At 33.3% G+C, this 27,042-nt stretch overlaps 1 protein-coding gene across 3 annotated transcripts in view; it reads right to left on the reverse strand.

Annotated features, from left to right (window-relative positions):
* Positions 1 to 27,042, reverse strand: part of LOC149426357 (QRFP-like peptide receptor) — a 240,428-nt gene that overhangs the window by 157,203 nt on the left and 56,183 nt on the right. For all 3 annotated transcript variants that reach the window (XM_089636533.1, XM_089636543.1, XM_089636551.1), the window contains exon 3: positions 13,744 to 13,886. In XM_089636533.1, coding sequence (XP_089492659.1) covers positions 13,744 to 13,886 — 143 coding nt within the window. The remainder of the gene's footprint in view (positions 1 to 13,743; positions 13,887 to 27,042) is intronic.

Consider the following 27,042-nt stretch of genomic DNA (forward strand, 5'->3'; position numbering starts at 1 on the left):
ATATGTTTATTTTACATTGATGTCCATTATTAAATGACAAAATTGTTTAAAAATCCTATAATTATTTTAATTGTTTGACCTGAGAAACCATTTTGCATTTTCAATGCATTTTGAAAATAGGTATTTTGCATTTTGCATTTGAAATGCTTTTCTAAAAACCATTTTGCATTTTCAAATAGAAAATTTTTGACCCATTTCCATTTTGCATTTCAAATGGTTTTGGGTACCCATTTCGCACATCTTTGATTATGTCCCTTATTAATAATATACTTCGGTGAGTTTGGTTTGAGGATTGAAATGGGACGGACAATGGAAGTAAAAATCATTTTTCTATGTAGCGGTTAGTGTCAAATTTACGCCATTGGAGTCCAAATGCTTTCTAAATACTTGTTTATCAAATTTTGTACCTTGGGACACGAGTCACGTATTTGTTAGTCAAGCAATGTCAATGGGTAATTATTATATTCGGTTTGGACTGAGAAGGGTAACTTAGCAATAGATAGTATCGTTATAAATGGATTACTTTAAGAGCAGTTAAATGTATGTGGTTTAAAATATACATTTCTTTAAATCAGATATTGTACTGGTCACCCTCACTAAAGTAGTGAGATGTTTGTGAATAGAGTAGAAAGTGCAGGTATGTACATGAACTACTCCAGCTTTCCAGTTTAGGGCACATTCACCATCTCCAGCTGGCTGTCGTGGATATAATCTAAGACTAACAATGCCTTTAATAAACAGATCGGAGTGATTGTGACAGATAATCCTTCACGAGGTTGAATGGAAACGGAATTTCTAGGAGCAGCTAGAAAAATCAGAGAAACATACACATTAGGCCCTGGGACAAAAATGGTGCCGTACTACAAGCTACAATTTGAGCTTCAATTAGAGCTACAATTAGAGCTACAATTTCAGCGCCTATTGTTTAAATGAAAAATAAGTATGGATTTATTTCCACTTTTGTACATTATATCGTATGCAAAAATAATTTTTTTAAGAATTGGTTTTAAAATACAAACCCTAAAATATGGAAATTCCCGCAATTACCAAAAAAGACTAGGGAATTTAATGGCGGTTTGTTGACAAGTAAACCGCCGCTGCAATACAGTTTTCCAAACGTGACGGTAGTCACACCAAGCAAAGCAAACTGAAGATTTATTGGGATGATCTCGATGTCTCGGAATTTATCCGATTTATGAATGCTTTGTAATATGAGCGGTCGTATCAACAAGGAGATATAAAGCAGAATATTATAAATGTCTTCTCACTGTGATCCATTAAAGATGCGATTCATAAAAATGTCGTAACTTCCAGCGCTGATTGTTCGTGTATGAAGTTAAAACTTCTGAAATTTATCAGACTCACGCCCCCCTAATCAAGAATGAATAAACAAACAACAACATAATCAACACCACATATTTTTAAGACGAACATTTGGCGGCCCCGCAGTGAATTCTTTACCTTACTTTTATTTGAAACAACCATTACGACACGAATTCCTACCAAAAATAAATATTTACAAAGCTCGTAATCAAATTGGTTTGGTGGCCTTTTGCATCATGTAAACATTCCACCTGGGAGTAAAGTTATTTTATGAAAAGCTGCAAATGAAAACATAGCGGCTTAAGGTAACTCGTTTCCTTAAATTTTCAAAACAACATTTGACTTCATTCCATTAAAAACAACGTAGAGCAAATAACTAAACCATCAAATATCGTTGATTCTGAATTATTCCCATAAAGCTAACGAATTTTAAAATATTCAAATAAGCCGAACACCAAAAAGTAATTAATTGTGTTGTGTGTGGTTGAGTACCCAAATCCTACATATAAGTATGACTATTCATTTGACATGCCTATCTACTTGATTGCTCGAGGGATATTTTATATTCGTTTGCTTCCAAACTAGCAAAGATGAAAAATGTTACAGGATTTTACCAAGGATTATCAAATCACTCTTCTGTTTTGTTTCCTGAGCAGATTTTTTTTGGTGGAATGTAATTATTTTTTTAATTCGAACTAATTAAAATATTAGTACGCAATACGCAAAATGATTTTAACACTAAAAAAAATAAATATATATTTTTTTAAATTTACATGGGTTTAGTATTTATCAAAATCAAATCAGAAATAAGACATTTTTCTGACCGTCCCTCTGCATGTTTCAGAAATATGACCCTTTTCTGACCGTCCGTCCTTCCGAATGTTTCACTAAATCAGAAATAAAAAAATTTTCTTCCGCATGTTTCAGAAATATAACCCTTTTCTGACCGTCCTTTCGAATGTTGAATATCCTCAAAAAATACCTTTATGGTTTTTCTTTAAAACTTGGTAAAGAAATAAAAAAAAAATGCAAAAAGGTTTGTGGTTTTATTTTTTCATAAACACAAACATTAATGTTTATTTTTTTGTAAGCGTATTACTAAACTTTGGATATTTTTATTTTAAACCAAACGCGACGAAATTGCTATTATTTTTTTCCTCTTTTTAAAACTTATTTTCAAATCAACAGTTCATTTGAAGGCATTCTGTCATCTCAAAATTTGAAATGGTGTTCTGAGAATCTTTTTTTCGAGAAAATTTTGCTAGTCATCCTAAATTTTCCAAATGTAATTAAATATACGCGAAGGACATTTAAAAGAAAAAGGAAACTAAATTATTCGACTTTATTTTGAGAAGTGTTTTATATTTTCGGTAGAGGATTTCATTTTTGAAAAAAATCACTAATCTCCCCACGTTCTCCACAAAAAACTCAAATTGTAATATTTAATTATTGAAGACAATATTAGCAATTTTTAATCTTTTTCTGATACAAATTTAGGTTTAAAAAACGCTAATATTGTTTTTAATAATCAAAGAAATCATTAGTATGTGAGCAGGTGGATGAGTTTGTGTATTTAGGAAATATGTTAACAAGATATGGGAAGGCTGACAGAGATATTGAAAGGTAAATGCAGGTTACTCCATTAATGGAAGACTGAACGCAGTTGGCGCTAAAAAAAATTCGAAAGAAGAGAAGATAGCAGTCCACAATGGAGTGCTGGTACCTAACATGATGTTTGAAAATGAGGCATGGAACTGGCAGAGAAAGGATAAAAGTAGACTGAATGTTATTGAAATGAGATCCCTGAGGCGTATGTGTGGTAAAACCATATATGATCGTGTGAGAAATGTAGAGATCCGCAAAGGGTGCTGATGTAAGCGTAATAAGTAAGGTTAAGAAAGGGAAGCTTCGACTGTTTGGGCATGTAGAGCAAATGAGCGAAGAAAGGAGTGTAAGGAGAATATATGACGCAAATTCGAATGGTAGCAGAAGTCGGGGACGCCTGACGACTACTCCTGCGGAAAACGGCGTGATGGTTAGTTAGTAAACAAATACGGAACATTAATCTGTTTTACTAAAAATTTCTAAATCCATGGTTCAGAGTTCTTTTTGTAAACTTGATACCCGAAAATTGATACTTGATTCACGAAAATATTGAAAAAAAAATTAAATTTTTAGGAACAAGTTTTGTGATTTTAATATAAATTTCTTAAATAAACTTTAATTGAAACTCTTCAAAATGTTGTTTATCCCGTGATAAAACAAAATTGCAGATAGATTGGATCAATACCGTCGTAATTATTTTGGTGAAAAGGTAGAGTAATGTGCAATGTGAATCAATTGCTACATATATTAGGAAGAAAGGAGAGTGATCTCTTACTTTTCAAAAAACAAAACCAAATAAAAAAAATTACAAAAAAATAGTTACCCCTTTGTTTTATTCTATTGCACGTTTCAATAATTTAGTAAATGTATAATCTAGGCTAGGTGGTCTATGAGTGCACCATATTGAAATTATATTAAAAAACGTTTTGAATTGCATCTTACATGTGTATAGCATTTTATAAATAAATTTTTTGAATTTCAACTCACATTTCTTGAATACAGGGACATTAATTTGCAACTTATATTTCTTGAACAGATATGGTCCCGTTTATGAACATATATTTCGAATCCAGAAAGTCTAAAGTTTGCCACGTCCGGCCGCAACGAATACTGAAGCAGTACTGGCACAAACTTTCATATTTATTATTTAAAACGAAATTTTAGATGGCGGCGGTACATTTTTAGCCGAGTTATTGAAGTTGTAAATTACTTCAACAGAAACTGTAGACATTTTGGGTTTGATTGCCTCCCAACACCCGGCTCGATTTTAAACGTTTTCACTCCAAAAAGTCTGCAGAATTCAAATAGAGAAGCATTAAAATCCTCCCAAAGTGATCTTTTCTGTAAAGTTACCAATATAAACACCCATTTCCCTTAAGCGGGCGATAAAAAAGTTTTATTTTGCCCATCAAACCATTGTTTCTAGGAAGATGGAAATATAGTTTATTTTGTGAGCCCTCTACCGTTAATACGTATCTTATTTCTGAAGTGTAGAATACACATAAACAGTTAGTATTTATTTATGAAGCAGCTGAATAATTGGCTATCTTAACGTCCATTTTTATTACTAGTATTTATGACCCATCTGAGGCTTACGTTAAATACTGTTGGTGTGTAAAACTCAACATTTAAATAACAGTTTTAAAAATACGCAAAAAAAGTTTTAAAGTATTATGACGGGGTCTTTCAATATTGATAAATATGGTGTACACTTTCACAATTAAGTTAAATCAATTCTGTAATTTGATTCCCCAAAAAAGTAGATTGGTAGGGCATATATGCCACATCTAAGTATCATTTCGACGACAATCATTTTGGCACCAGGAGAGTTCCAGCAAGTTTTGAATAAACTACGACATCATTCGTACATTGACCGCCGGCGAGCGAACATATAAATAATCAGACATTGCACTGAAAAGTAAAGCTAGGTAACAGTTTGAACCCGCAAATACTCATCGGGTTGTATTACGATACAAAAATACAAATAGGCCATTGAATCAGGAATCAAATGCATATAATGTAGTTGTTTTTTTTTTCTTTCATAGGCTTATTTTTTTTTCCTTGGTATTATATATTTTATGTTGCTTATTTTCAATACTGATTTATATATTCACGGTAAAATTATTGTACACTTGAAAAAATATATATATTTATCAATTTTGTATTTCATAAAATCATGGCTAAGCACTTAGGTGTTTATGTATTGTTTTAATGAATAGTTCAAATAAATTAATTATATTTAAAAGGTTTCAGACTATGGCAACCCCAATCCTGGCTATATTGTGGGACTGAAGGTAATGGGGATAGTACCTGGCTAAGCAGATCTGGTAACTAAATAATATATATTGTATTTTTATTAAATTATTTATTGTGAAATAATAAACAAGAATTATTTGAAATAAAAACATATGATTGCGTTATGTTTATGATAGGAGCGTGTTTATTATTAAATATTATAATAACAATAATATATTTAGGGTTGTGTTATTATTACGCATTTATGAACGTTGTAAGTAAATTATAACTCAAAATATTGTCTTCAATAATTGTCTAATATTATCTTCAATAATTAAATATTGCAATTTGAGGTTTCACTCACTAAGTTATTCCAAAAAAATAAAAATTATAACTCATTTGAGAAAGTGTCTAACCCAATAACAAAATTTTCGAAAAAAGCGTAACTTCTTCGCGGGATTTGCAATGACGTTTATTTCTACTGCTAGGAATTCGCAAGCTATTGTAAAAATGACTAATAATTTTGAAGGCCTCCGTGGTCGAGGGGTAGGGCTCACGACTAGCAATCTGGTGGTCGCGGATTTCAATACCGGCGTGCGTAAGTAAATTTTATTTAATAAATTTGTGTTTTTCAGAATTTATCCATTAAAAATAATACAAGTTATATTTACGGCACGTTACATAGTGAAAGACTACCATTTAGAATTGAAACGTTACTTGAAATAGCTTTGGCTATGTTTGGTCACCAGATTGTATAGCCAGGTAATTCCCGGCCTCTCTCTTTTTCACCTCGTTTCCCTCTCCACTACCTTCAGTCTCGCAATATACCCCTATTGCGAATGCTGTAATCTAACTGGTTCCAGACGGTTCGGAGCAGTTGGGATGCTTGTGCAGTGTTCAGATAAAAAAGCAGATTGCGTTTTCAGAAGTAGAATGTGAGTTGCCTGTAAATTTTTACATTCATTTATAGACCAGTCATTGAAAGGGTAACGCCTACGACGTTTCCTCGCTACTCGCAAAATGGTTCGTTCCCCTCACCCTTATCGGCATGTTTAGGGTTTCTCATATCCATGATTGATGGGTAGATTGGTAATACAATACATTACTTATATATCAGGCAATGTGCTTACTTTTTTTGCTATTGCTAGAATTTTTATGTAAGCTATTCTTTTAATAATTCTTGAATGGATTTTAGAGCCATTAAGAATAATCAAACTATTTTTAATAATACTTTGGCAGAGTTCAAAGTAAAACGGCTGATTATTACGAATAAATACATTCCCGGGTTACTAACATTTTGACAAAATATGAAAATATCCTACTAACCACAGTAAGCGGAAATGTTGCTTTTGTCGTGATGGTGAGCTTCGCTAGGCGATGAGTTTAACGCCGACGTCTGGTTTTTATACCCCTTTGAGATAATATACGCATTTAATATCAAATAACATATTTTTCATATTATCTAGATGTAGAAATACAGATATTATTCAGGGAATTTTATTCTTGGTAAGTGGCAATCAAAGAACCCCCTTATTTCGTCGACTCTGATCCATAATTTCCCGAGAGAGCAGAATTTCATCTGGAAATTTGTTTATCACCAGTTCTTTGAGAGACTTATCAACATGTTTCCCGATTAAGTGCAATGTGCCCTATTCCGATTCATATCCCATCTGTCTTTCGCTTGTCAATTACGGGTTGACAGTTAGCATTGATATGATTATTTTGGTCTTTGCTTTTATAAAAACACCGACTTCTATGTTTGGAGTGGTTCTAAAATAGTTTTAACCAAGATGAAGAGAGTTTACTAATTACTGGAATAACTACAAATTTCATATTTAGGCTTATCAAAGTCAGAGCCATTAAAGATACTTTATTGATCATGAGATAATTGTAGATTATTATTTAACATTGATTTCTTCGATATCACGTATCTAACTACCTAGTAATTTGAAGTAGGTACTTACATTCTAATGCATATACGAGTATATTTGCTTCATTTCTTTTTTCCCATAATTTGCGACTCCGCTCATGCAAATTTTCTCATGTTTTCTTAAGAAGGTTTTTATCCTGTGGTTCTATTGTTACTTTAAGGTTCTGACACTATAAGGTCCGCTGCAAGCCCTCTTGGTCCACTTACATGCGCGTTTATGAAATAGATGAAAAGGTTACATCGGAGGTATCAGAGGAAGAAATACCCATATCAGAAAATTTTCAGCTTTCGCTTCATTGAAAGGACGGTTAATGTACCTTTTATCAATATAATATATATGTATTTTACCCCTTGAAAACTTGAATGTCGTGTGTTATGTCCTTAAGGTTTGTCCTTAATTGTAGAAGCAATTGGAATTAGAGGTAACCTACTTAATTTGTTTAAAAATTATTTATCTAATAGACATATATGTGTAAAAATATTAGAAAAAATGAGTGGGAGGAAAAAAATCTGTGCTGGAGTCCCGCAGGGGTCGATTTTGGGTCCAACCCTTTATATTATATTTGTATCAATAATGAAAAAAATATTTAAATATGTAAGACACTTTGTATATGCTGACGACACTGCTCTTGTCATATCTGATGAACAATTATCCATTGCGATTAAATATATGCAACATGACTTTACGTCCCTGATAAAATGGTCACATGACGCAGGTCTAATCATTAATACCAAGAAAACTAAATTGATGCACATACGGTCTCCACATGCTTCATTTCAGATCATGCCTAAAATAATTTCACATAACTTTATATGTATTCATCAAAACATTTTACAGCCATGTATGTGTGAAAGTATTGAACTGGTAAATGAATATGTTTATTTGGGGGTGACTGTTGATTGTCATTTCAAATGGGATTCACAAATAAACAAAACTTGCAAGCGGCTGAGAGCGATAGTGGGTAGGATATACAAACTGAAATGTTTCGTTCCGGTGAATATTTTAAAAATTATTTACCTATCACTCGCAGAATCAACTTTACGGTATGGTTTAACTACTTGGGGTCACTCTTGTAAAACTAATTTAAACCACCTGCAATCAGTACAAAATTCTATGGTGAAGTTATTAGCCCAAAAACATATTTTTTCACAGAGACGAAACATATCATTGTTGTATCGGAATTTAACAATATTACCGGTGCAGGCCTTATTATGGTACAAAATATTGATTCAACATATATCTGAGTCTGATTATAAAAGAAAAGTGGAACATGAATATAATACAAGGTGTACGAAGAATGAAGGAATGCTTGTTCCAAAATATAATAATAAATACGGACGGCGAACCCTAGAATTTAACGTGCCAAAAATGCTTAACATGTTACCCATTAATATAAAAAATTGCGATTCCACAAATAGATTAAGATATATACTGAAACAATGGTTACTAAATAGAGATAGTTTATATTAATTTATGTGTGTTAATTGTATAGTTATAGTAATAATATTATGTGTGTATGTATGTAATTGATCATTAACATCCTGTTGACAAACTGCTTTATTGAAGTTTAACGGGATTGTAACTTGAAAACCAATAAAAAAAAAAAAAAAAAAAAAAAGGTCGTATCTTTCTAGGTTAGTGAGTATCTTAAATGGGGATATCTAATAATACTATTATTAGGTAGGTACATTATTACCACAACTTACTTAACCTTCATAAAGCCTACAACGGTGACCCTCTTCATTCAACGTCAAAGTTATTAAACTTTTCATTTATGTTATCCATCCTCTAAATCCTTTCCAATCGCCCTTTTGAGAACCTTAACTTAATAATTCTTGAATGGCACCGGAATCGAAAGGTATGGTTGACCATTGAAACATTTCACATAAAGGAGAAAATAATAGAGTCTTGTTATTCATACATTTAATACTATAAGAAATGGACACCGCAAAGGATATTTTTTCCTTGACAGTCGATTCAAACAAAAAATATAAACTACACATCGGGAGCTCTTCTTGTCACATTGAATATGTATGAATAGCACAGTGGAACAGAAATAAAAACAGGGAATAGAATTCAGTAGCCTTTTCGAGGCTGATAAAAGTAGGGAAAAGTTTCTTTGCTCATTTACTGTGAAATGTAAAATGGTACACAGACTAAATGTACACGTGCAATGCAACACCAACTCCAATCAATACGAATTTATGAACAGAACCTGTGACTGGTACAACAAAAAATTTGCAAATATAGACATACATGCTGACATATTTACTTCTAGTTACTACTTTACAGAAGTTCACTGTATCACAATTGAGGTATGAATAACACAAAATATGTAACGGGATAAATCAAGTACCCCGTTTATTTTATTATTGGTGTGGACTTTAAGTAAGACTAAATTTTCGTTACAAATCATGATGATAAATTAATTGCTCCTTATTTTATTTTATTTTTATTTTACTTGCGCGGCATCATTCCCTCATCCCTTTCCTCCCCTATCCCGCCCCAACTACAAAACCTATTTCTGTTTTTATTGTTATCAACACATATATTGATGTATAATGCATTATATAGGTTAATTACATTTGTTGTACTTCCATTTTAATATTTTTTTATACTTGTTACTTAGTTCGGCTTTTATAATTGTTACTTAGTTCGGCTTTTATATTTGTTAGTTAGTTATGCTTTTTATATTTTAGTCTACATTCACTAAATATTTAGTTGTACATTACCTATATCTGCTAACACTTATAATTGGTCTGTTTTTTCCATCCATCAAGGTATATTATATTTATATTCAGACTGATTATGTTCCATAAAATACATAAATAAATATGCTCAATGTTTTAAAGTGACACCTCATTTCAGAATAATTAGTACACGAAATGATTATTTACGTCGAGGTATAGATTATTAAAATTTAATTTTGGTTATTTAAATAATTTTTGTGTATTCACATCATATGTCTATGATTCAGATTGAAGCCGAGCCTTTCGTCAAACCTTGCTTCATACTAACATAAACCAAAATGAAATTTTTATTTAAAAATGGAACTTTCCAAATCGTTTAACATCTCGAAATTTCTCTAAATATTTCTTTTTTGGAATAACTTAGTGAGTAAAACCGCAAGTTGTAGTTGTACGGGACGTGTCGCCTGCACAAGAGAAAACTGTAAAAATATAAGCACCGGCACACATTTACCTTTGTCCTGCGTAATGATTCAAAAAAAGCACTTGAGGTATTTCATTTGAACCATTACAGAGTTATTTAAAATATCATAAAAATGCAGGGAATATCGACTATTGTAATATGTTTGCCTCAATGAATGCGTCTTGAGAAAGACGCTATATTCGAAATTTGTAATTTGCTTTTGAAAAGAACGCCTTTATAAAGGCGGTTGTTTTTTATTGCGGGTAAAACTCCTTGTATTCGTCCAAGGTCAGTCAGTAACGGCTCTGTGACATCGGGGCCAGTGAGCAGGACCGCACGCTGGAGGGAAGGCTCTCCGGGACTGGCTGGCAGGCGGGCTGGCTCAGTCGGCAACGTTCAGTCCCCTCGATCCATGGAATATCGACTCTTGTATGTTTGCATAAATGAATGCGTCTTGAGAAAGACGATATATTCGACATTTGTAATTTGCATATTGAAAAGAACGCTTTTATAAAAGCGGTTGGTTTTTATTGCGGGTGCAACTTCTTGTATCCCTCCAGGCTCAGTCGGTAACGGCTCTGCGGGGCGCTGGCTGGTTCAGTAGGCAATGGCAGATCCCCTCTCCAAGGCTGGCTGTTGGGAAGGCTCAGTGAAGCCCGAGGCAGAGGCGCCGCGACGTCGGGGCGTCGTTGGCTTGTCGGTGAGCAGCGAGCTCAGCAGCAGGCAGTTGCAGTAGACAGCGGAAGTGGAGCGGGGGGGGGGAACCGGGTTGAAATCAAACACAGCGTGTTGGTCTCAGGTAGCGAAGCGGGTCAGGCAGAGCGGACAGCGGTAGATGTTGCTCGGTCCAGGGCTTATGGCGGAATGGTGAAGGGACCGGTTTTTGCGGCGCCTTTATAAGATTCTATAGGACCGCGCCTCCGACCCTTGATTGTATTATGAAATTCCCGTAACGAGCTTGCTTTTTTCTTGCTATGAAGCTCGCCTCGTTTGTAGGATTAAATCTGTTTATCTCAGAAATATAGGAATATTTTATAATATTAGCCCTTGTCTGCCTCTGTCGCCCTGCCAAAACCACGTCGTCGCAATATTCTTTATTTGGTTATAATAAGACATATTATACAAGATAAGTGGCCAAATCTCTGTTACATTTTCAGAGTTTCGCTGAGTACATTATTATCTTACATGTAACGTATTTTATTTCTATTCGAGCTTATTTAATTAACATATAAGTATCTTTGTATATAATTATTTAGTTAACATTGTTTCCTATTATTACAGGAAGGGCTTGCAAATTTGTATTTTTTTACAAATCTCTTAGATACACGTGGGCCGCTCAAGCAGGTTTTGTGCTTAGCCAATCAGCGGCTGCCTAGCCAGAGTAAGATGGTTGCTTGAGTTGAAGCGAGACAACTGCTTTTTAGGTCCGAGCGATAAAATTTACCGTTAAACGGCAGGGCAGGTTTTTAAACATGAGTTACCTATATGTAAGGCAGGTTTATCAACATTAGTTTTATGGAAGGTTTTACATAGTTTTCGACAGTGGTAAATATGATGGCATTTTGTTGTGTTTTTTATAATTGATGTACATTTTATATTGATGATGCTGATGACGTTCGATACAGTAGTATTTAATTATTCAAGACATTATTAGCGATTCCTAAATGAAAATTTGAAACAGAAAAATTAGAAAAAGATACGGTCACATCTAGGACTCGAATCCAGGACCCTTGCCTTGCCGGGGCACCGCTCCACCAACTGAGATAATGGGACCATAACTCCTTCAGTCATATTTGACTGTATCATACTTCAAATAAGAACTGCCAACACTGTCTTCATTGTTCATACCGCTTAGTTCTTCTAAACCACGCAACGGATTTTGATAAGGTTTTCACTATCGCTTAGAGAATTTCTTCCGGAATGTTTACATATTATATTTACAAAAATAGAGAAAAGTCGATGTTTTATAATCAAGTCGTATATGTTTTCGGCCACTACATTGTTAACGCTGGCTAAACCTTATGAGATTTTATTTTATTTATTTATTGTTTTTATTTTAGTAATTTGTACATTTAAGTTTACAAATGACTAATTAATTATTGCATACAAATATACTATGTTTTTTTTTCTTGCTTGATGTGGCTCCTACACAACATCTTGAACTTTTCAATTGGGGCAGACTTAAGGTTTTCCGGCAGCGCGTTATAGTATTTCATCCCTTTATATAATATACTATTCTGGGTATTCGCTTTGTCCTTCTTTGGTAGTCTAATTTGATTGTACGTCCTAGTATGATGATGCATCAAAATACTGTAATACAGAGTTGTATATCTTAAAAAGGCCTACAGAAAAATCCACCATGGTATATGTCTATCTCCTAATGATAACCCCCATCATCGAAGGGTACACGTTAGCTAGCTATTTAAATAATTTGGGCTAATTAAGAAGTAGGCGGAGTCTGAAATTTTTACCAAAAATAGACAATCTAATCTGACCCCTATTTAGTCGACATGATACAAAAATGTTGTAGTATATTGCAGCTGTACAAATAACAGTAGTTATTTGTACAACTCTAAAAAGCCGGAATTCTTTTTGTAGTACCTACCTCTAGATGGCAACTCAAGGATGTTTGATATCGAGAAATATGACGCAATGAGATCAAGAATTACATTACCATTTGTTTGAAATTTAATAATTATCCTCTCTTTTGCACTTACTCCTATTAGTTTTATTTGTTTTCTGCTGTCTTTATGGTATTATATAATACACAACACAGATGAGAACATTTTGATAATGGATTGATGTCTTAACTTTTACTTTGTTTGTATCAATATGCATTATCTGTTATCACTCCAAATAAATAAATGTATTTTTTTTGATTACCTATAGTTAGTAGAACTTTGATAAATATTTATTTTAAAGACGGTGCAACTTTATTATTTCTCTTGATTTTATGTTTTTCCGTTTACAAATATTTACAGCTCGAGTTTAACTGCTAACATCTTGCTTAAAACAAAGAAAACATCCAACTGATAGGTTTTATGCCTAGCACCGACGGCGGGTCGTGAACATTTACTAGTTGTTGTATTCTTAAATTTGAAAATCTAATGTTTTTTTAGAACAATATTTCTTTTAGATATCTACAACAATAAAGTTGTGAATTCAGAAGAACAAAAAATTTGCATAGCAACCAAAAATGTCCTTAAACGAAAAGTCGAAATACGGCACTGGTATCTAATAGACTGATTATTCAAATTGTATCAAGAAAAGTGAATAAAACATTACAAATATAAATAAATAACATCAATCTTACTAGCTCGATCATTTGCAGCTACGCGACACTCTTGTGAGACTACACTTCGTTAAGTGCATGCCAAAATGCAGATGGTGCGCTGTCTAGAGTATTCTGATTGAAACTGAATAGTATTATCTAAAATTATGCATTTTCCGTTAAAATACCAAATGGCCAAATTGTAATGAATTATATAACGTGTCTTACCTTGTAAATAATAGAAAGCCTTGCATAGGAATTCTCCGTAATACCATATCGTAGTGATCGCTTTCCCTATCTGCACGGGCATGCAGATAAGGGTCACCAGCAGGTCTGCCAATGATAGGTTCACCAAGAACAGGTTGGTCACACTGAAAAGAAAAATAACACAAAAACTTTAATTGATTTTGTCGAAGTACTTGACATATAGGCACTTATTTATTTATTATATGGGGGTATTGGGTACGAGAGAAGGTACCTCAGTTTCCTGTAGATCTTTTGGTCTTTCTTTCAGATACCCAAATGTGGATCAAAATTAGGAGACCCTGCAACGGTATTTATTATTTACCGTAGACCACCATTCCTCAATATCTCACATAGTAGTTACAACAGTGGTATGCAGTCATAATATATATTCCTACCTATCATACATTCTGTAAAATGTTGCAAGATAGTTCCATTTCTTAAATATCGAAAAAATAGAAGAAAACCTTAACCAATCACAATCAAAAGCAGATCTGAATAGCGTGGTACTTTTCAAACTTCCTTGTGCATATAATAACTTTCCACTTCTCTCAGTCTCACAATATGATTTTTAGTGTCGGCAATTCGAAATCACATAAAAAGAGGAAAAAACTTAATACAACATCAACATAAATCAAACTGACGTATAGCGTCTGTATGAAGTATCTATAGTTTAAGGCTCATTTAGCTAATCGAATATTTATAGTAAATATTAAATAGACAATACACATTTCCCATACTACCTATAAACCTTAAACTGAAAATTAATAAAATATGAAATTCAGCTTGGTTTAATGCTTATATTTCAACCAGAAAAAAGTGGGCAGGTAGGTATGGAAGGTATATTAATTTTATAGCAAAGAAAGCGAGATTCCGAGAATGTATGTAATTTGGGTATATTCAAAACTCAGCAACATCTAAATTTTTTTTTTAATGTTTACCACTCACGGTGGGAAAAGACGCTAGGGTTCGTAGCTGTACAGTTAAATATTATGTCAATTAGGGGTTTCATAAAATACGCCGAATATGACTGATGAAGATGACTTTCGAAGAAGAAGCTACCATAGAATAAAGACGAATTTATCTCTTTGGTGACTGCACTGCACTGATATACAATAATCTTACATCCTAATATTATGTTCCACGAAATAATATATACATGTTGTTGATTATTGGTTACTGACAAGCATCATTTGATATTTCAACACTTTATTAGGCTATACTTAACTTATTATTTACAGTTTTGTTTTAAATATTTACAGCATAATACAAATTTGTAAAGCAAGAGACGTAATAAGTATTCTGAAATATCAATTAAGGGCCAGACCGCTTACAAAAAGGTGGGAGTGATTAACTAGTCAGGTGGAATATTGGCCTTGGAGAACATCTGAAATGGTGGGGAACGCTTTTAAATTGGTTGTATGGACCACAATTTGTTAGTTGAGTATTTTCTTGAGTAATTACATTACTGTGTCGAGGTGCATCGTGACGCGTTCTGACGTGTCGTGAAATGTGCAGTGTGCACACTATTCAAACGTGTCCTGGCTTTCAACACATCCGTGACTTTTGGAGTGCACGTAAGTATATAATGTTTTCCTCCAACTCGGATAGTGGTTTTGAATAAAATCTCACGTTTCTGCTTTAGTAGAAACTACCTTAAAAAAAGAAAAGAAAAATAATAGATTCATCCAGTTAATAGGTTAAAATGAAGTAGAAGCGAATTTCATAGAATATTAAAAGAACCAAAGAGTAATGAGAGAAGATTCCATCTTAATTTCAGAGTGACCAATATGAAGTTTCAGAAAAAAAACTGTAATTTTTAAATATAATTATAAAATACGTAGGAAGTTATAAATTTATATAATTTATTAAATGATTCTTGTATTCCTTACATTTCGAATTACAAAGCTTCGTATTGCCAAATGAATTCAAATTAGTTCATCCATATCGTATCACGTGTCCAACTGCTTTTTGTCAACATGACGTGATGCTAGTGCGCTAAACACTAGAAACACATTTATGGGGTTGTGACGCGCCATTACCCCCACCACCCGCTTTGACGCTTTGGCGACACAGCGCGTTACTTTTTTTATTTTTTTCATTTTATTTTAGTTTATTGGGGCATATTCGCACTAACCAGTAAAGTTTCCACAAAAAAAATCATGTTACATACAGAAAAAAACATAAAAACAACTTAATGAAAATAACTTAGATATCTTACACATAGCAGAAGAAGAGGGCAGGCTATTGACAATTTGATTTAATTCTCTTCTCATTTAGTAAACTGAACTACGGACAAATGGAAAATATTGGCGTCTGAAAATATATTGTTGTAGTTTGTGCATGTCCTTCTGAAAACTGAATGTTCTGTGTGGTTAGTTTTGAGCGTGAAATGTGGAATAGTTTGTTTGACCGTGTGTTTCGAACTGGAAAGTGGAAGCGAACGTTTTCAAAAAAAAAAGTTTGTCGTTGTCAACAGCGTTGTGAATAATTTTGTATAAATTGGTCGGATATATCTCTTCTATTTTCTAATGTTGATAGTTTGTCGAATGCTAATGAGTATTTTAAATGTGTGGGTGGTCGGAAAAATTTAAATTATAAGGATGGGTTATTTCATAGAATTTGAAAAATTCATTAAAATTTCAAGTTCTGTTATGATATCATTATTGGCCAGTTGTTTCACAAACAGAACTTTAAAATTTGATGAATTGATCAAATTCCTTGAAATAACCCATCCTAAGTATTTCAAACTTTTTTAAATTCCTTCTAACCTTTCAATATTTACTTTATATTGGGGATTCCATATTACTGATCAAAATTCTAATATTGAGCGAACGAAAGAGACTATTACATATATTATATAAATCTAATGTATGTAAATCTAGTTGATTTTTCAATGATTTTTTTATGCATTATAAAATTGTTATATTTTTTTCTGTATTAGTTCTTTACTACACTTTTTTAAATATTTTGCTAATATTTCACAAACTTCTCTTATAGAAATTCTTTTCCGTAATAAAAGAAAAAAAAAAAATTTACACCCACAAATGGTAATTTACAATAACACAGTAATTAGGTAACACGTTATATTAAAACTGTTTTGGTTAACTAAAAACACTAACACTAATTTTTAGTAAATAAGTGTGACATCTGATAGTATTAATACTCCAACGTCTGGACGGTGTAGGCCCTCTGATTGGTCAAATTTAAATTGTCTGTTTCGGTTAAATTCCGCTAACTTGAAAATTAACACGATTTGAAAATTATGACACGATTTGAATATTAAGACACGATGCTCATATAATTTTTGGATAATATCGAAGAAAATATGTTTTAGAAAGTTCACAATCCATTGGATTACTTATATTACAGTAAAAATTATCCACAATTACGTATTGAAATTTGACGTTTATCATTATTCACGCGAAAGACACATTGTTCAGTGCTGCCAGCGTATATCGATTTCCAATCAATGCAAAAAGCCTTTATAGCCAGTAAGTGTCAAGCAATGTACAATGTCAGTGTAATTTTTTAAAGTTAGACATATATATATATATACAAATATATAATTATAAATATAATATATTTAAATCCACCATTAAAAAGCCGGCTGCTAAAATAACCAGTTCCACTCGATACTTAAATACGTTAATAATTATTTTTTGATATTACAACACCGACCCCATGCGCCACCATGCGCTGTCAATGTTTGATATGTGTCATATGTGATAATTATAGAATTACTAGCAGTTAAAAACCCGCTCCGCGGGTTTTTTTCTGCTAGGCCCTGCGGGCGGCACTTAGTTGGGCTTCGCCCAGTTTAAGTGATCCTAACAACAGTTACAATTAATAGGTAGATATTAGGTGATTCACAGAGAGAGGGTGAGTATATATTGTTAAAACACGGAACAGGAAGGCGTTTAGGCATAATAAGAATGACAGTTGTTCGGGTAAAACTTTACCTTTCCCGAATAATTGCCTAAATGGCTAAAGGTAAATTAGTATAGGTAAATATTTGGAATCGCTGGACACGGAAAAAAGGAAATATTTCTAAATAATACCTTCTGATTTACCTTAATTACTATAAAAGGAATCGAACAGCATTTGGGAAAATTTTAATTTTAGCTTTTTAATTTTTAATTACGTAAAATGAAAATTCGCTTTCGCTGTATGGGATGACAGCCTGAATAATTTCTGTTGATAACATTTTCTTTTGTCGGTATTCCTGAAATGAGCGGCTAGAGACAATTGAAAAACGTAAATTAAAAAAATATAATGTAATACAATATTCCGGCAAAATAGTGCCTACTTAGCACAAATGATTTATTTGACTATTATTTTATTTAACCTCACCTATAATAACCTAACCTAACCTATAATAATCCAGTCTAACCTATAATAATCCAACCTAACCTATGTCCTAACCTAACCTAAAATAATCCAACCTTACCTATATCCTATCCTAACCTATAATAATCTAACCTGACCTAAGCTTACCTCACCTATAATAATCCAACCTAACCTAACCTATATCCTAACCTAACCTATAATAATCCAATCTAGCCTAACCTAACCTAACCTAACCTAACCTAACCGATCCAATCCTAACCTAACCTATCCTAACCTATACAAATCCAACCTAACCTATAATAACTTAACCTAACCTAACCCATAATAACCCAAACTAACGTTACCTAACCTAACATAACCTGACTTATCCTAACCTATAATAATCCAACTTAATCTAACCTTACCTATAAACTAACTTGAACTATACTAATCCAACCTAATCTAACCTCACCTAGCATAACCCAACCTAACCTATCCTAACCTATAATAACCTTTTTTTAAATATTTCCTTACTTCTAAAAGAAACCAAAATACCAAAATAATATTTGAATAGAGTAAATTATGGTAAAAATTCTAGACACTCATATCAGGAATACCAAAAAAAGAAAATGTCATCAATAGAAATTATTCCGGCTGTCATCCAATACAACGAAAGCAAATTTTAATTTTACGTAATTAAAAATTAAAATGCTAAAATTCAAAAACATGCATTCAGATTCCTTCTATATTAATTAAGGTAAATCCGAAGGTTTTACTTTAAAATATTTCGTATTATCCTTGTCCAGCGTGTCCGAATAATACCTTAATATATATTATATAAATATTTATACCTGGCAAAATGATTGTTTTATTATACATATAAGTACATGTCAGATTAGAGATTTGTTGGCTAATTTTACAATCAACGAAGCGTTTCTATCTTCCGATTGTCTTTCATGTTATTTTATTGGGTTGGCAGTGCCTATACTTTCGCGTATATCATATACGTAAATAATATTAAATATCAATATTTTTCAAAATCGTACATGCAAAGAGTTGTTGTTTATTGTCATTAAGTTGAATCAAATGTTTGTTTTATTTGTAAATGCGTATTAAAACGGTTGTTTCACGTAAATAATTACCGTTGTTTCAATAAATGAAGTTGTACGTATTTGTATATCGCTCTTCCTAAATGTTCCTAAATGCGAAACTGATAAACTACAATCAGTGTTCAACGCCGCAGCAAGGCTTATCACCGGGGTACCCAAGTTTTCGCACATTTCGGAACACCTCCGAAATCTTCACTGGCTGAAGTGTCCTGAAAGGATCCAGTACAAGCTATGCTGGATGGTGTTTAAAGCTATCAACGAAATGGCGCCACCGTATATTACTGAGCTATGCATTCCGGAAAATACTGGTCTAAGGCAGTCAACTCTTAGATCAGCGACATCATCTGCAATTGGAAGGTTGAAAGAGCCTAAGCGAAATCCGAACACTAAGTTTGGTGATCGTGCATTCGGAGTATCCGGCCCCAAGGCTTGGAATAAACTTCCTATGGAATTGAGATGTATAACCAGCCCAACAGAATTTAGATCCAAACTAAAAACTCACTTTTTCAGACACTCATTTCCATAAATCCGTCATTCTATCCAAATATTTCTTTTTTTTCATTTTTTTATACCGTAATTGTTACATTATCTAGCGATTCCGTTCATTCAATTTTGCTATTGACTTGCCTACCAGTGGACAATGGACAATATCAGCGGGAACATAACAAGTTAATCGGTTTAATTGTTGGCAGATGAATCATCTAAATGCGTTTAAGATTGGCGATTGATTGATTTTATTCATTAATTTAATTCATTTAACATATAATATATCCAGCTAACAATAAATCCACCCTAATATAATAGAACTTCCTTCTTCTTCTGGCGTTAGTAAGATTAAATTGTTAATTTTAATTTTAGTTTTAAGTTGCCAAATATGTAAATACTCGTGTATATGTCGTTAAGATAGTAGTTATAGGCCTTAGTCGTAAGTCACTAGATATAAGTCTTAGAGATAAGTCAGTAGTTCTAGTATTAAATATTTAAGAAATATATTTGTACAGCGCCCTTGAGGTGATTTCTCACGAAAACGGCGCTATATAAATTAGCCAAATATTATTATTATTATTATTATGCGCTCTGTCGGCCAATAGAGAAACTACCCCAGCGGCCGGTAAAGGAGGGATTGACACTTTTAAGGAACCTTGTAATGTTTGATTCTTCAAATATATAAAATGTAAATGTGGATAATTTTTACTGTGACGTAATTAATCCAATGGATTGTGAACTTTCTAAAACATATTTTCTTCGATATTATCCAAAAATTATATGAGCAGAAACGATGTTTTTGAAGAAATCTGGTGATCCTATTTTAGTATGAAATTGGGTCTTAATTTTCAAGTTAGCGGAATTTAACCAAAACAAATTATTTGAATTCGAAAAATCAGAGGGCCCAGACCGTCCAGACGATCGCATAATAATATTATAGATGCCATTGCAAAGTTTGAATAAACTTCCAGAAGAAATCTTTTTATTTTGCATATTTAAATATTCGCGCCAGCCCCTTGGTTCGTTCTTTCACCGCCAGAGGAGCGCTCTGTCGGCTATCTATTGACGCGGTGCGTATCGGCCATGTTGAATGAACGCGTGCTTTTTTCGTCAAACGTCAAACGTAATCACGTAATTGTGGATAATTTTCACTGTAATGTTATTAATCCAATGGATCATGAACTTTCTAAAACATATTTTCTTCGATATTATCCAAAAATTGTATGAGCAGAAACGATATTTTTGAAGAAATATCGTATTACATGTGGCGATTCTATTTCAGTATGAAATCGTGTCTAAATCTTTAAAGTCTTATTTAAACACAATTTGAATTTGACCAATCACAGGGCCTACATCGTCCAGACGCTGGGACAATAATACTATTAGATGACGTGATAACCAAGAAATTTGTTTACAAACTACCTGTGAATCGCTAAAAAGAAATATTTTGTTTTCAGATTATTATTTCAATTTAATTACTATGGCTAAAAGGAATGTGGACAATATTTTACCAGAATTGGTCGAATTTCGGAATGTTCGAATGAGAGGGAAATTTACCAAGCGAAGCGATAGTAGTGTATTCTTGAAGTGTGCTCAATAATCCTAATTATGTGCTTCTAGAACAGAATTATTTCGGCGTCATATCAAAAGAGTGTCATATAAAAAGGTAAACTGTTACATTCTTGCTGTCATACTGGAAAAATAATACCACAAATTTTAGCTTATTATCCAGCACCGAATTATTGACAGGAGATTGTAGTCAATCTAAAAACTTTAGGAATTTTATTTGTCAATACAAGAGTGCTAATAGATTTGCCTCATTTGAAGCGCAAATAGCTAATATCCCAGGTAATGGTCCATATTGTTTAAAAATTTCTGGTTAGGTTTATCATCTCACTTCCAGAAGTATACAAGTTGCAGGTGAAATACCTTCCTATGCTCAGCTTTATCTATACGATCCTGATGAGGCTGTTAGAGTGCGTATGAGTCATCCATCTAATGTCGATTGCTATAAAAATATAATGCAAATAATTGATAGTGAAATACGCCAAATAAGCCCTCATCAGTATAAGAAACTAAAAGAATCTGCCGAGGAAGAAGAAATACGCATTGCGGCTGAGGGTGGGCAGGTGAGAGATATACGTCTATTATTTACACGTTCATCAGAGGTAAAATGCTTCAACCAGTTCTCACGATATCGCCATGGTATACGTAGCAGACAGACGGGAATTTGCCATCGGGTATAGATATCGCTGTTTAACCTAAAAATGTTAAGGACTTCAAAGGATGGCAACTTTATCAAAGCATTTAGATCCTATGGTTTTCCCACTACTATTTCCATCAGGTAAATGTGGTTGGACCCCCGGCTTTAAGCATCATGCTGATTTCTGTACTGCTCAATGTCATACTGTAACTGCTATGTAGTTTTATGCAAGTAAATTAGCAGTGCGAAGAAACATATTTAATCCAATCCATTATGCGGGTAAACTTTTTCAACAGTATTTAATTCATGCTTACATTATTTATCTATTATCATTATTTATGAATCTGGTCGCCTAGATTACACTAGGAAAAACCAACGACACCTCAGAGTGGAATGCTATCAAGGTTTGCAAAACCATGTAAGAAATTTAGCCACTGATAGAGGAGTATGTGCAGGTAATACAGTCATTCTTCCATCTTCATTTACTGGTGGACCACGCCATGTGAATAAACTTTATCAAGTTTCAATGGCTATGGTACGTAAATTTGGTCGTCCTGATCTATTCATAACGTTTACATGCAATCCCAAATGGCCAGAAATACAAACCGAATTGGAACATTATCAATCGGCCGCGGACAGGCCTGATATAGTAGCCAAGGTTTTCCATCTAAAAGTCAAGGAATTTATTCATGATATGACTGAGAAACATGTTTTTGGAAAGGTAATTTGTTGGGTGTATACAATTGAACAGCAAAAAAGAGGACTACCTCATCTACATGGTGTGTTTACACTTTGCAGCGAAGATAAGTTGTATACAGCTTCTGATATTGATAATGCCGTATCTGCAAAACTACCCCATCCGAAGAATTCGGCTTTGTACCGTATTATTAAAAAAAATAACATTCATGGACCATGTGGCGTACTTAATCCAAGGTCAGTCTGCATGGTAGACGGTAAGTGCTCTAAAAAATTCCCCAAATCATTTAAAGATGCTACTGATAATAATTCCGCAGGCTACCCAGATTACAGGAGACGTGATAATTTTTCTGAAAATCACGTTATTCGGGATATACGTATCGACAATCGATTTGTTGTTCCATATAATGCATTCCTTAGCAAAAAATATGATGCTCATATTAATGTTAAAATTTGTTCTTCTTTGGATAGTATTTATTTATCTATACATGATCAATCTCACTCAATTTTACTTCTGGCTTTACATTTACCCGACAGCCAATCTGTTTATTTTGTCTCTACAAAATAAACCTGTTCCTCCCTCCCCTCTGGGCGGGAGGAACAGGCTCTCAGGGAAGCATCTACAAGGAACACCTCTTTAACAGCGTGGTTCCAATTTAATCTTCAAGATATTGAGGGACGCTCTATTCTCTATCAAGATGTACCAAATAACTATGTCTTTACAGCTGGTAAAAAGTGGACGAGGCGACAGCGGGGAGGCGGAAACATCATTGGATGAATACCTTCAATTTCTCCTAGAAATATAGAACTGTATCATTTACGGCTGATTCTTATAAAGGTGGCTGGAGCTACATCCTTTGAATCTTTGCGAACTGTTGATGGCAATTTACTATGTAGCTACTTTTCATGATGCGGCGCGTGAACTGAAGCTCATTGATGACATACGAGAATGGTCACAGTATGACGGAGGCTTCATTGTATTTGACGCCTAAAATTCTTAGACATCTATTTGTTTTAATTTTAATACAATGTATCCCTTCGATCTTCGGCTGAAGATTTTTTTCATCATGGTGTTGCTGAAGAAACAGCTATTAATCTTTGTCTTTTAAACATACAGGATATTCTCATGAAGGAGAATTCATCTTGCAGAATGCAGGGCTTACCTGAACCTGATGAAAGTTGCAGTTTTGGACAAGTATCTGATTTTAATGTAATTTCTGAAAACACTTTAGGTGAATTGATGGCTGCCAAACTCAATGACGTACAACTTCAAGCATATAATTCTATTTTGAATAAGTTTTTTTCACATGAAAATGATGACAATAAATTTTTCTTCATTGATGGCCCAGGCGAAACAGGGAAAACATACCTTTACTAAACTTTAATTCACACTCTAAGACGAAAAGGTAAAAGAGTTTTATCAGTCGCTTGGACAGCCATTGCAGCACTCTTGCTTCCAGGTGGGGTAACGTGTCATACTGCTTTTAATTTACCCCTCAATTTACAGGACAATACAACATGTAAGGTCACATCAAAGAATCGGAAAATTATAACGGAAGCAGATATTATAATATGGGATGAAGCACCGATGACAGGTGTAGCTTTAGAAGTAATTGAGCGTACTATACGTGATATCGTGGGAAGTGATTCTGTCTTTGGTAACAAAGTTATTGTTTTGGGCGGAGACTTTCGTCAGATCCTTCCAGTGTGTCGACGTGCTTCACGAGGACAATTAATTGCCGCTTGCATAAAAGCAGCACACTTTGGTACCATTTCAAAACTTTTCAATTAAAAAACAAATGTCAGAGCTTTAGAAAGTGAAAATATATTTTCTAAATGGCTTTTGGACTTGGAAGATGGCAAAATTCCTTTTGTAGAAGGAACATTAGAGTCATCTGTGCTTATTCCCAATGTAAATATTTGTCAAGATTCACTATATATACGGTGAGACACATACAACTGCTGATGCCTTAGGGTTGAGTCAACGTACCATATTGTGCCCTAAAAATTGTCATGTTTATGCAATCAATGAGGATGTACTTCAACGGAAAGCACCCCTGAGGTGATATCTCACAAAAGCGGTGCTATAAAAATTTCAGCTGTAACTTAATTCAAGCCAAAATCATTACAGGGAACAGAAAAGGTACAGTACATTTCATTCCTAGAATTTAAAACACTTTGTCGGATGTTACAATATAATTCAATATGTGCAGGAAACACTTTCCAGTCAAATTAAATTAAATAAATCTCAAGGACAAACTTTTGAACGGGGTGGACTGTTACTTCCTGAACCAGTATTTTCTTATGGACAGTTTGAGCGCAGTCATCGTTATTAATACAAATTCTGACTGATTGGTATACGGATAATATTGTTTATAAAGAGATTTTTTCCTAATGAAAGTGTATAATATTATGTTGTAGATTGTAAAAAATAAAAGTATAATAAATTGTACTTGCTTAAAAAGTTTTGTTTTTTGTGTCCCTTGAAATGAAAATGACTCAATTTATCCCACCTGTAAGGTTTTCGCGAATTAAGAGAGTTTTGGTGTATTTACTTTGACAATCGTTAGGTAAGAGCGTAATATTATTTCACCCAAATATGTAGATTTTTAGGACTTATCCCAATAAAATAACTCTTAATATATTTTAAAAAAATGTAATTACTTTGACAGTCTTTTGGTAAGAGTATATTATTTTATCAAAGTTATATGTAATATTGTAATATGTTGAAATTTTTTTATTTTCGAATTACATATAAATATTTTGCAATTTAATTTCGATTTAAAAATTAAATCATTTCGGTGGTATGGAAGAGGAAACATTTTTCTCATTGACGAGATTTATGTTGGGGTGAGGGGTGTTTAATGGTGCAGAATGTCTTTCTATTATATATCTACCCAATGATCTAATATCTACCTATTAAATGTAACTGTTAGTATCACATAAACTGGGCGAAGCCCAACCAAGTACCGCCCGCAGGGCCTAGCAGCAAAAACCCGCGGAGCGGGTTTTTAACTGCTAGTCAAGAAATTAATGTGCATGGTGATTTTAAGTTTCATGTGCTTCGCGCTTAGTACAATTTGCGACTGTTTGTTTTAACGGAAGAAAATATAAAAAAATTGCAAGAGCAAAAAATAACAGTCCAACACGTGTGTGTCATCATAAATCATAATGATACAAGTAACTTAAATTGCGCCTTGTACAGAGATATAGTAGCATTTTTGGTTACATGGTTAACCACGCCAACTGAAAATGGTTAATAAAATGTTGTGTTTTTTCTCATATAATATAGGGTAAATAATAATTAAACATATAGGGAGTCAAAATCTGCACAGATTTCTTCTGTGGCGTCGTCCAGATCCTGTCGAAGTCGAAATCAACGTGTATTAATTATATGCATTTTGTATTCCTTTTCGAAAAATAAGGAATGTTAAAATATAACCATTCCGACAATATATGACCGTTTTGTATGCTGAAGTGGAAAAAAAATTTCTGCTTTTTTTCTATTTCCCATACCAATCTACTGTCCCTTATCAATGTCTACAGTATTACCTCTGTGACCGCAATCGCGCTGAATCACTTCAAAATTCCTAGCGGGACCATATGGCCAACTTTGGGATTAGCTGCCTTACAGTGATGTACACACGTGTATATATATATGTATACACCGAATATTTTCATTTTCCAGGAAAGAAAATGTAATTACTTAAAAATGAACGGTTTTCAACTTTTATTTTTTCGTAGATAACATTGAAAGTAAAAAAAAAGTTACAAGATTTATATTCCCATCTCCACATTGAGTGCATAATATTTCTGTTCATAACACCACAGAGGCGGTCCTGAACACAGTTTATTCTTTCGAATACCTTCATAATGTAATTTAGAATTTCGCTCTGTCAAATATCACTCACGTCAAAATCAAATGCCAGAACGGATTTATGATTTCGAAGTCAAAAGAAGAAGAAATGTAGGTGGGTGGTAGGTAGGTTTTTAACCGAACTCGTGTAGTTAATTTTATAAGTTTTTAATGGAGTTTTCAAATGTATGGTAACACACGTTTCACTGGAAGAACTCTGGCAATTTATTTTCTTTCCAAAATAATAATAATATATTTATTCCGGAATGAAAAAACAACCAGAAGATTATTACATTATAAAGGTTTTCGATTATTAAAAAATCCGTTTGCTATGCATGGGACCGTCTTTTATTATTTTTTATTCATCGTTAGTAACAACATTACATTTGTGATTTGCTGTGCCTGTCTTACTCCTTGACTGTCAACTCATGTGTTTACAACTAAAATCAAGATAACAACACAATATTACATTTAAAATAAAAGACAATAAGCATTGTACCATTGGAAATACATACTTATAAATAGGTTTCAATAAGATCGTTGATGTTTGCTCTGTCTTGGCTGATGATCCAAGACTTGGTGTCTGATTTATATTTCAAATAATT

Source organism: Hesperophylax consimilis, chromosome 1, assembly GCF_061612785.1.
Source record: "Hesperophylax consimilis isolate HC1 chromosome 1, BYU_Hcon_1.0, whole genome shotgun sequence".
Lineage (NCBI taxonomy): Eukaryota > Metazoa > Arthropoda > Insecta > Trichoptera > Limnephilidae > Hesperophylax > Hesperophylax consimilis.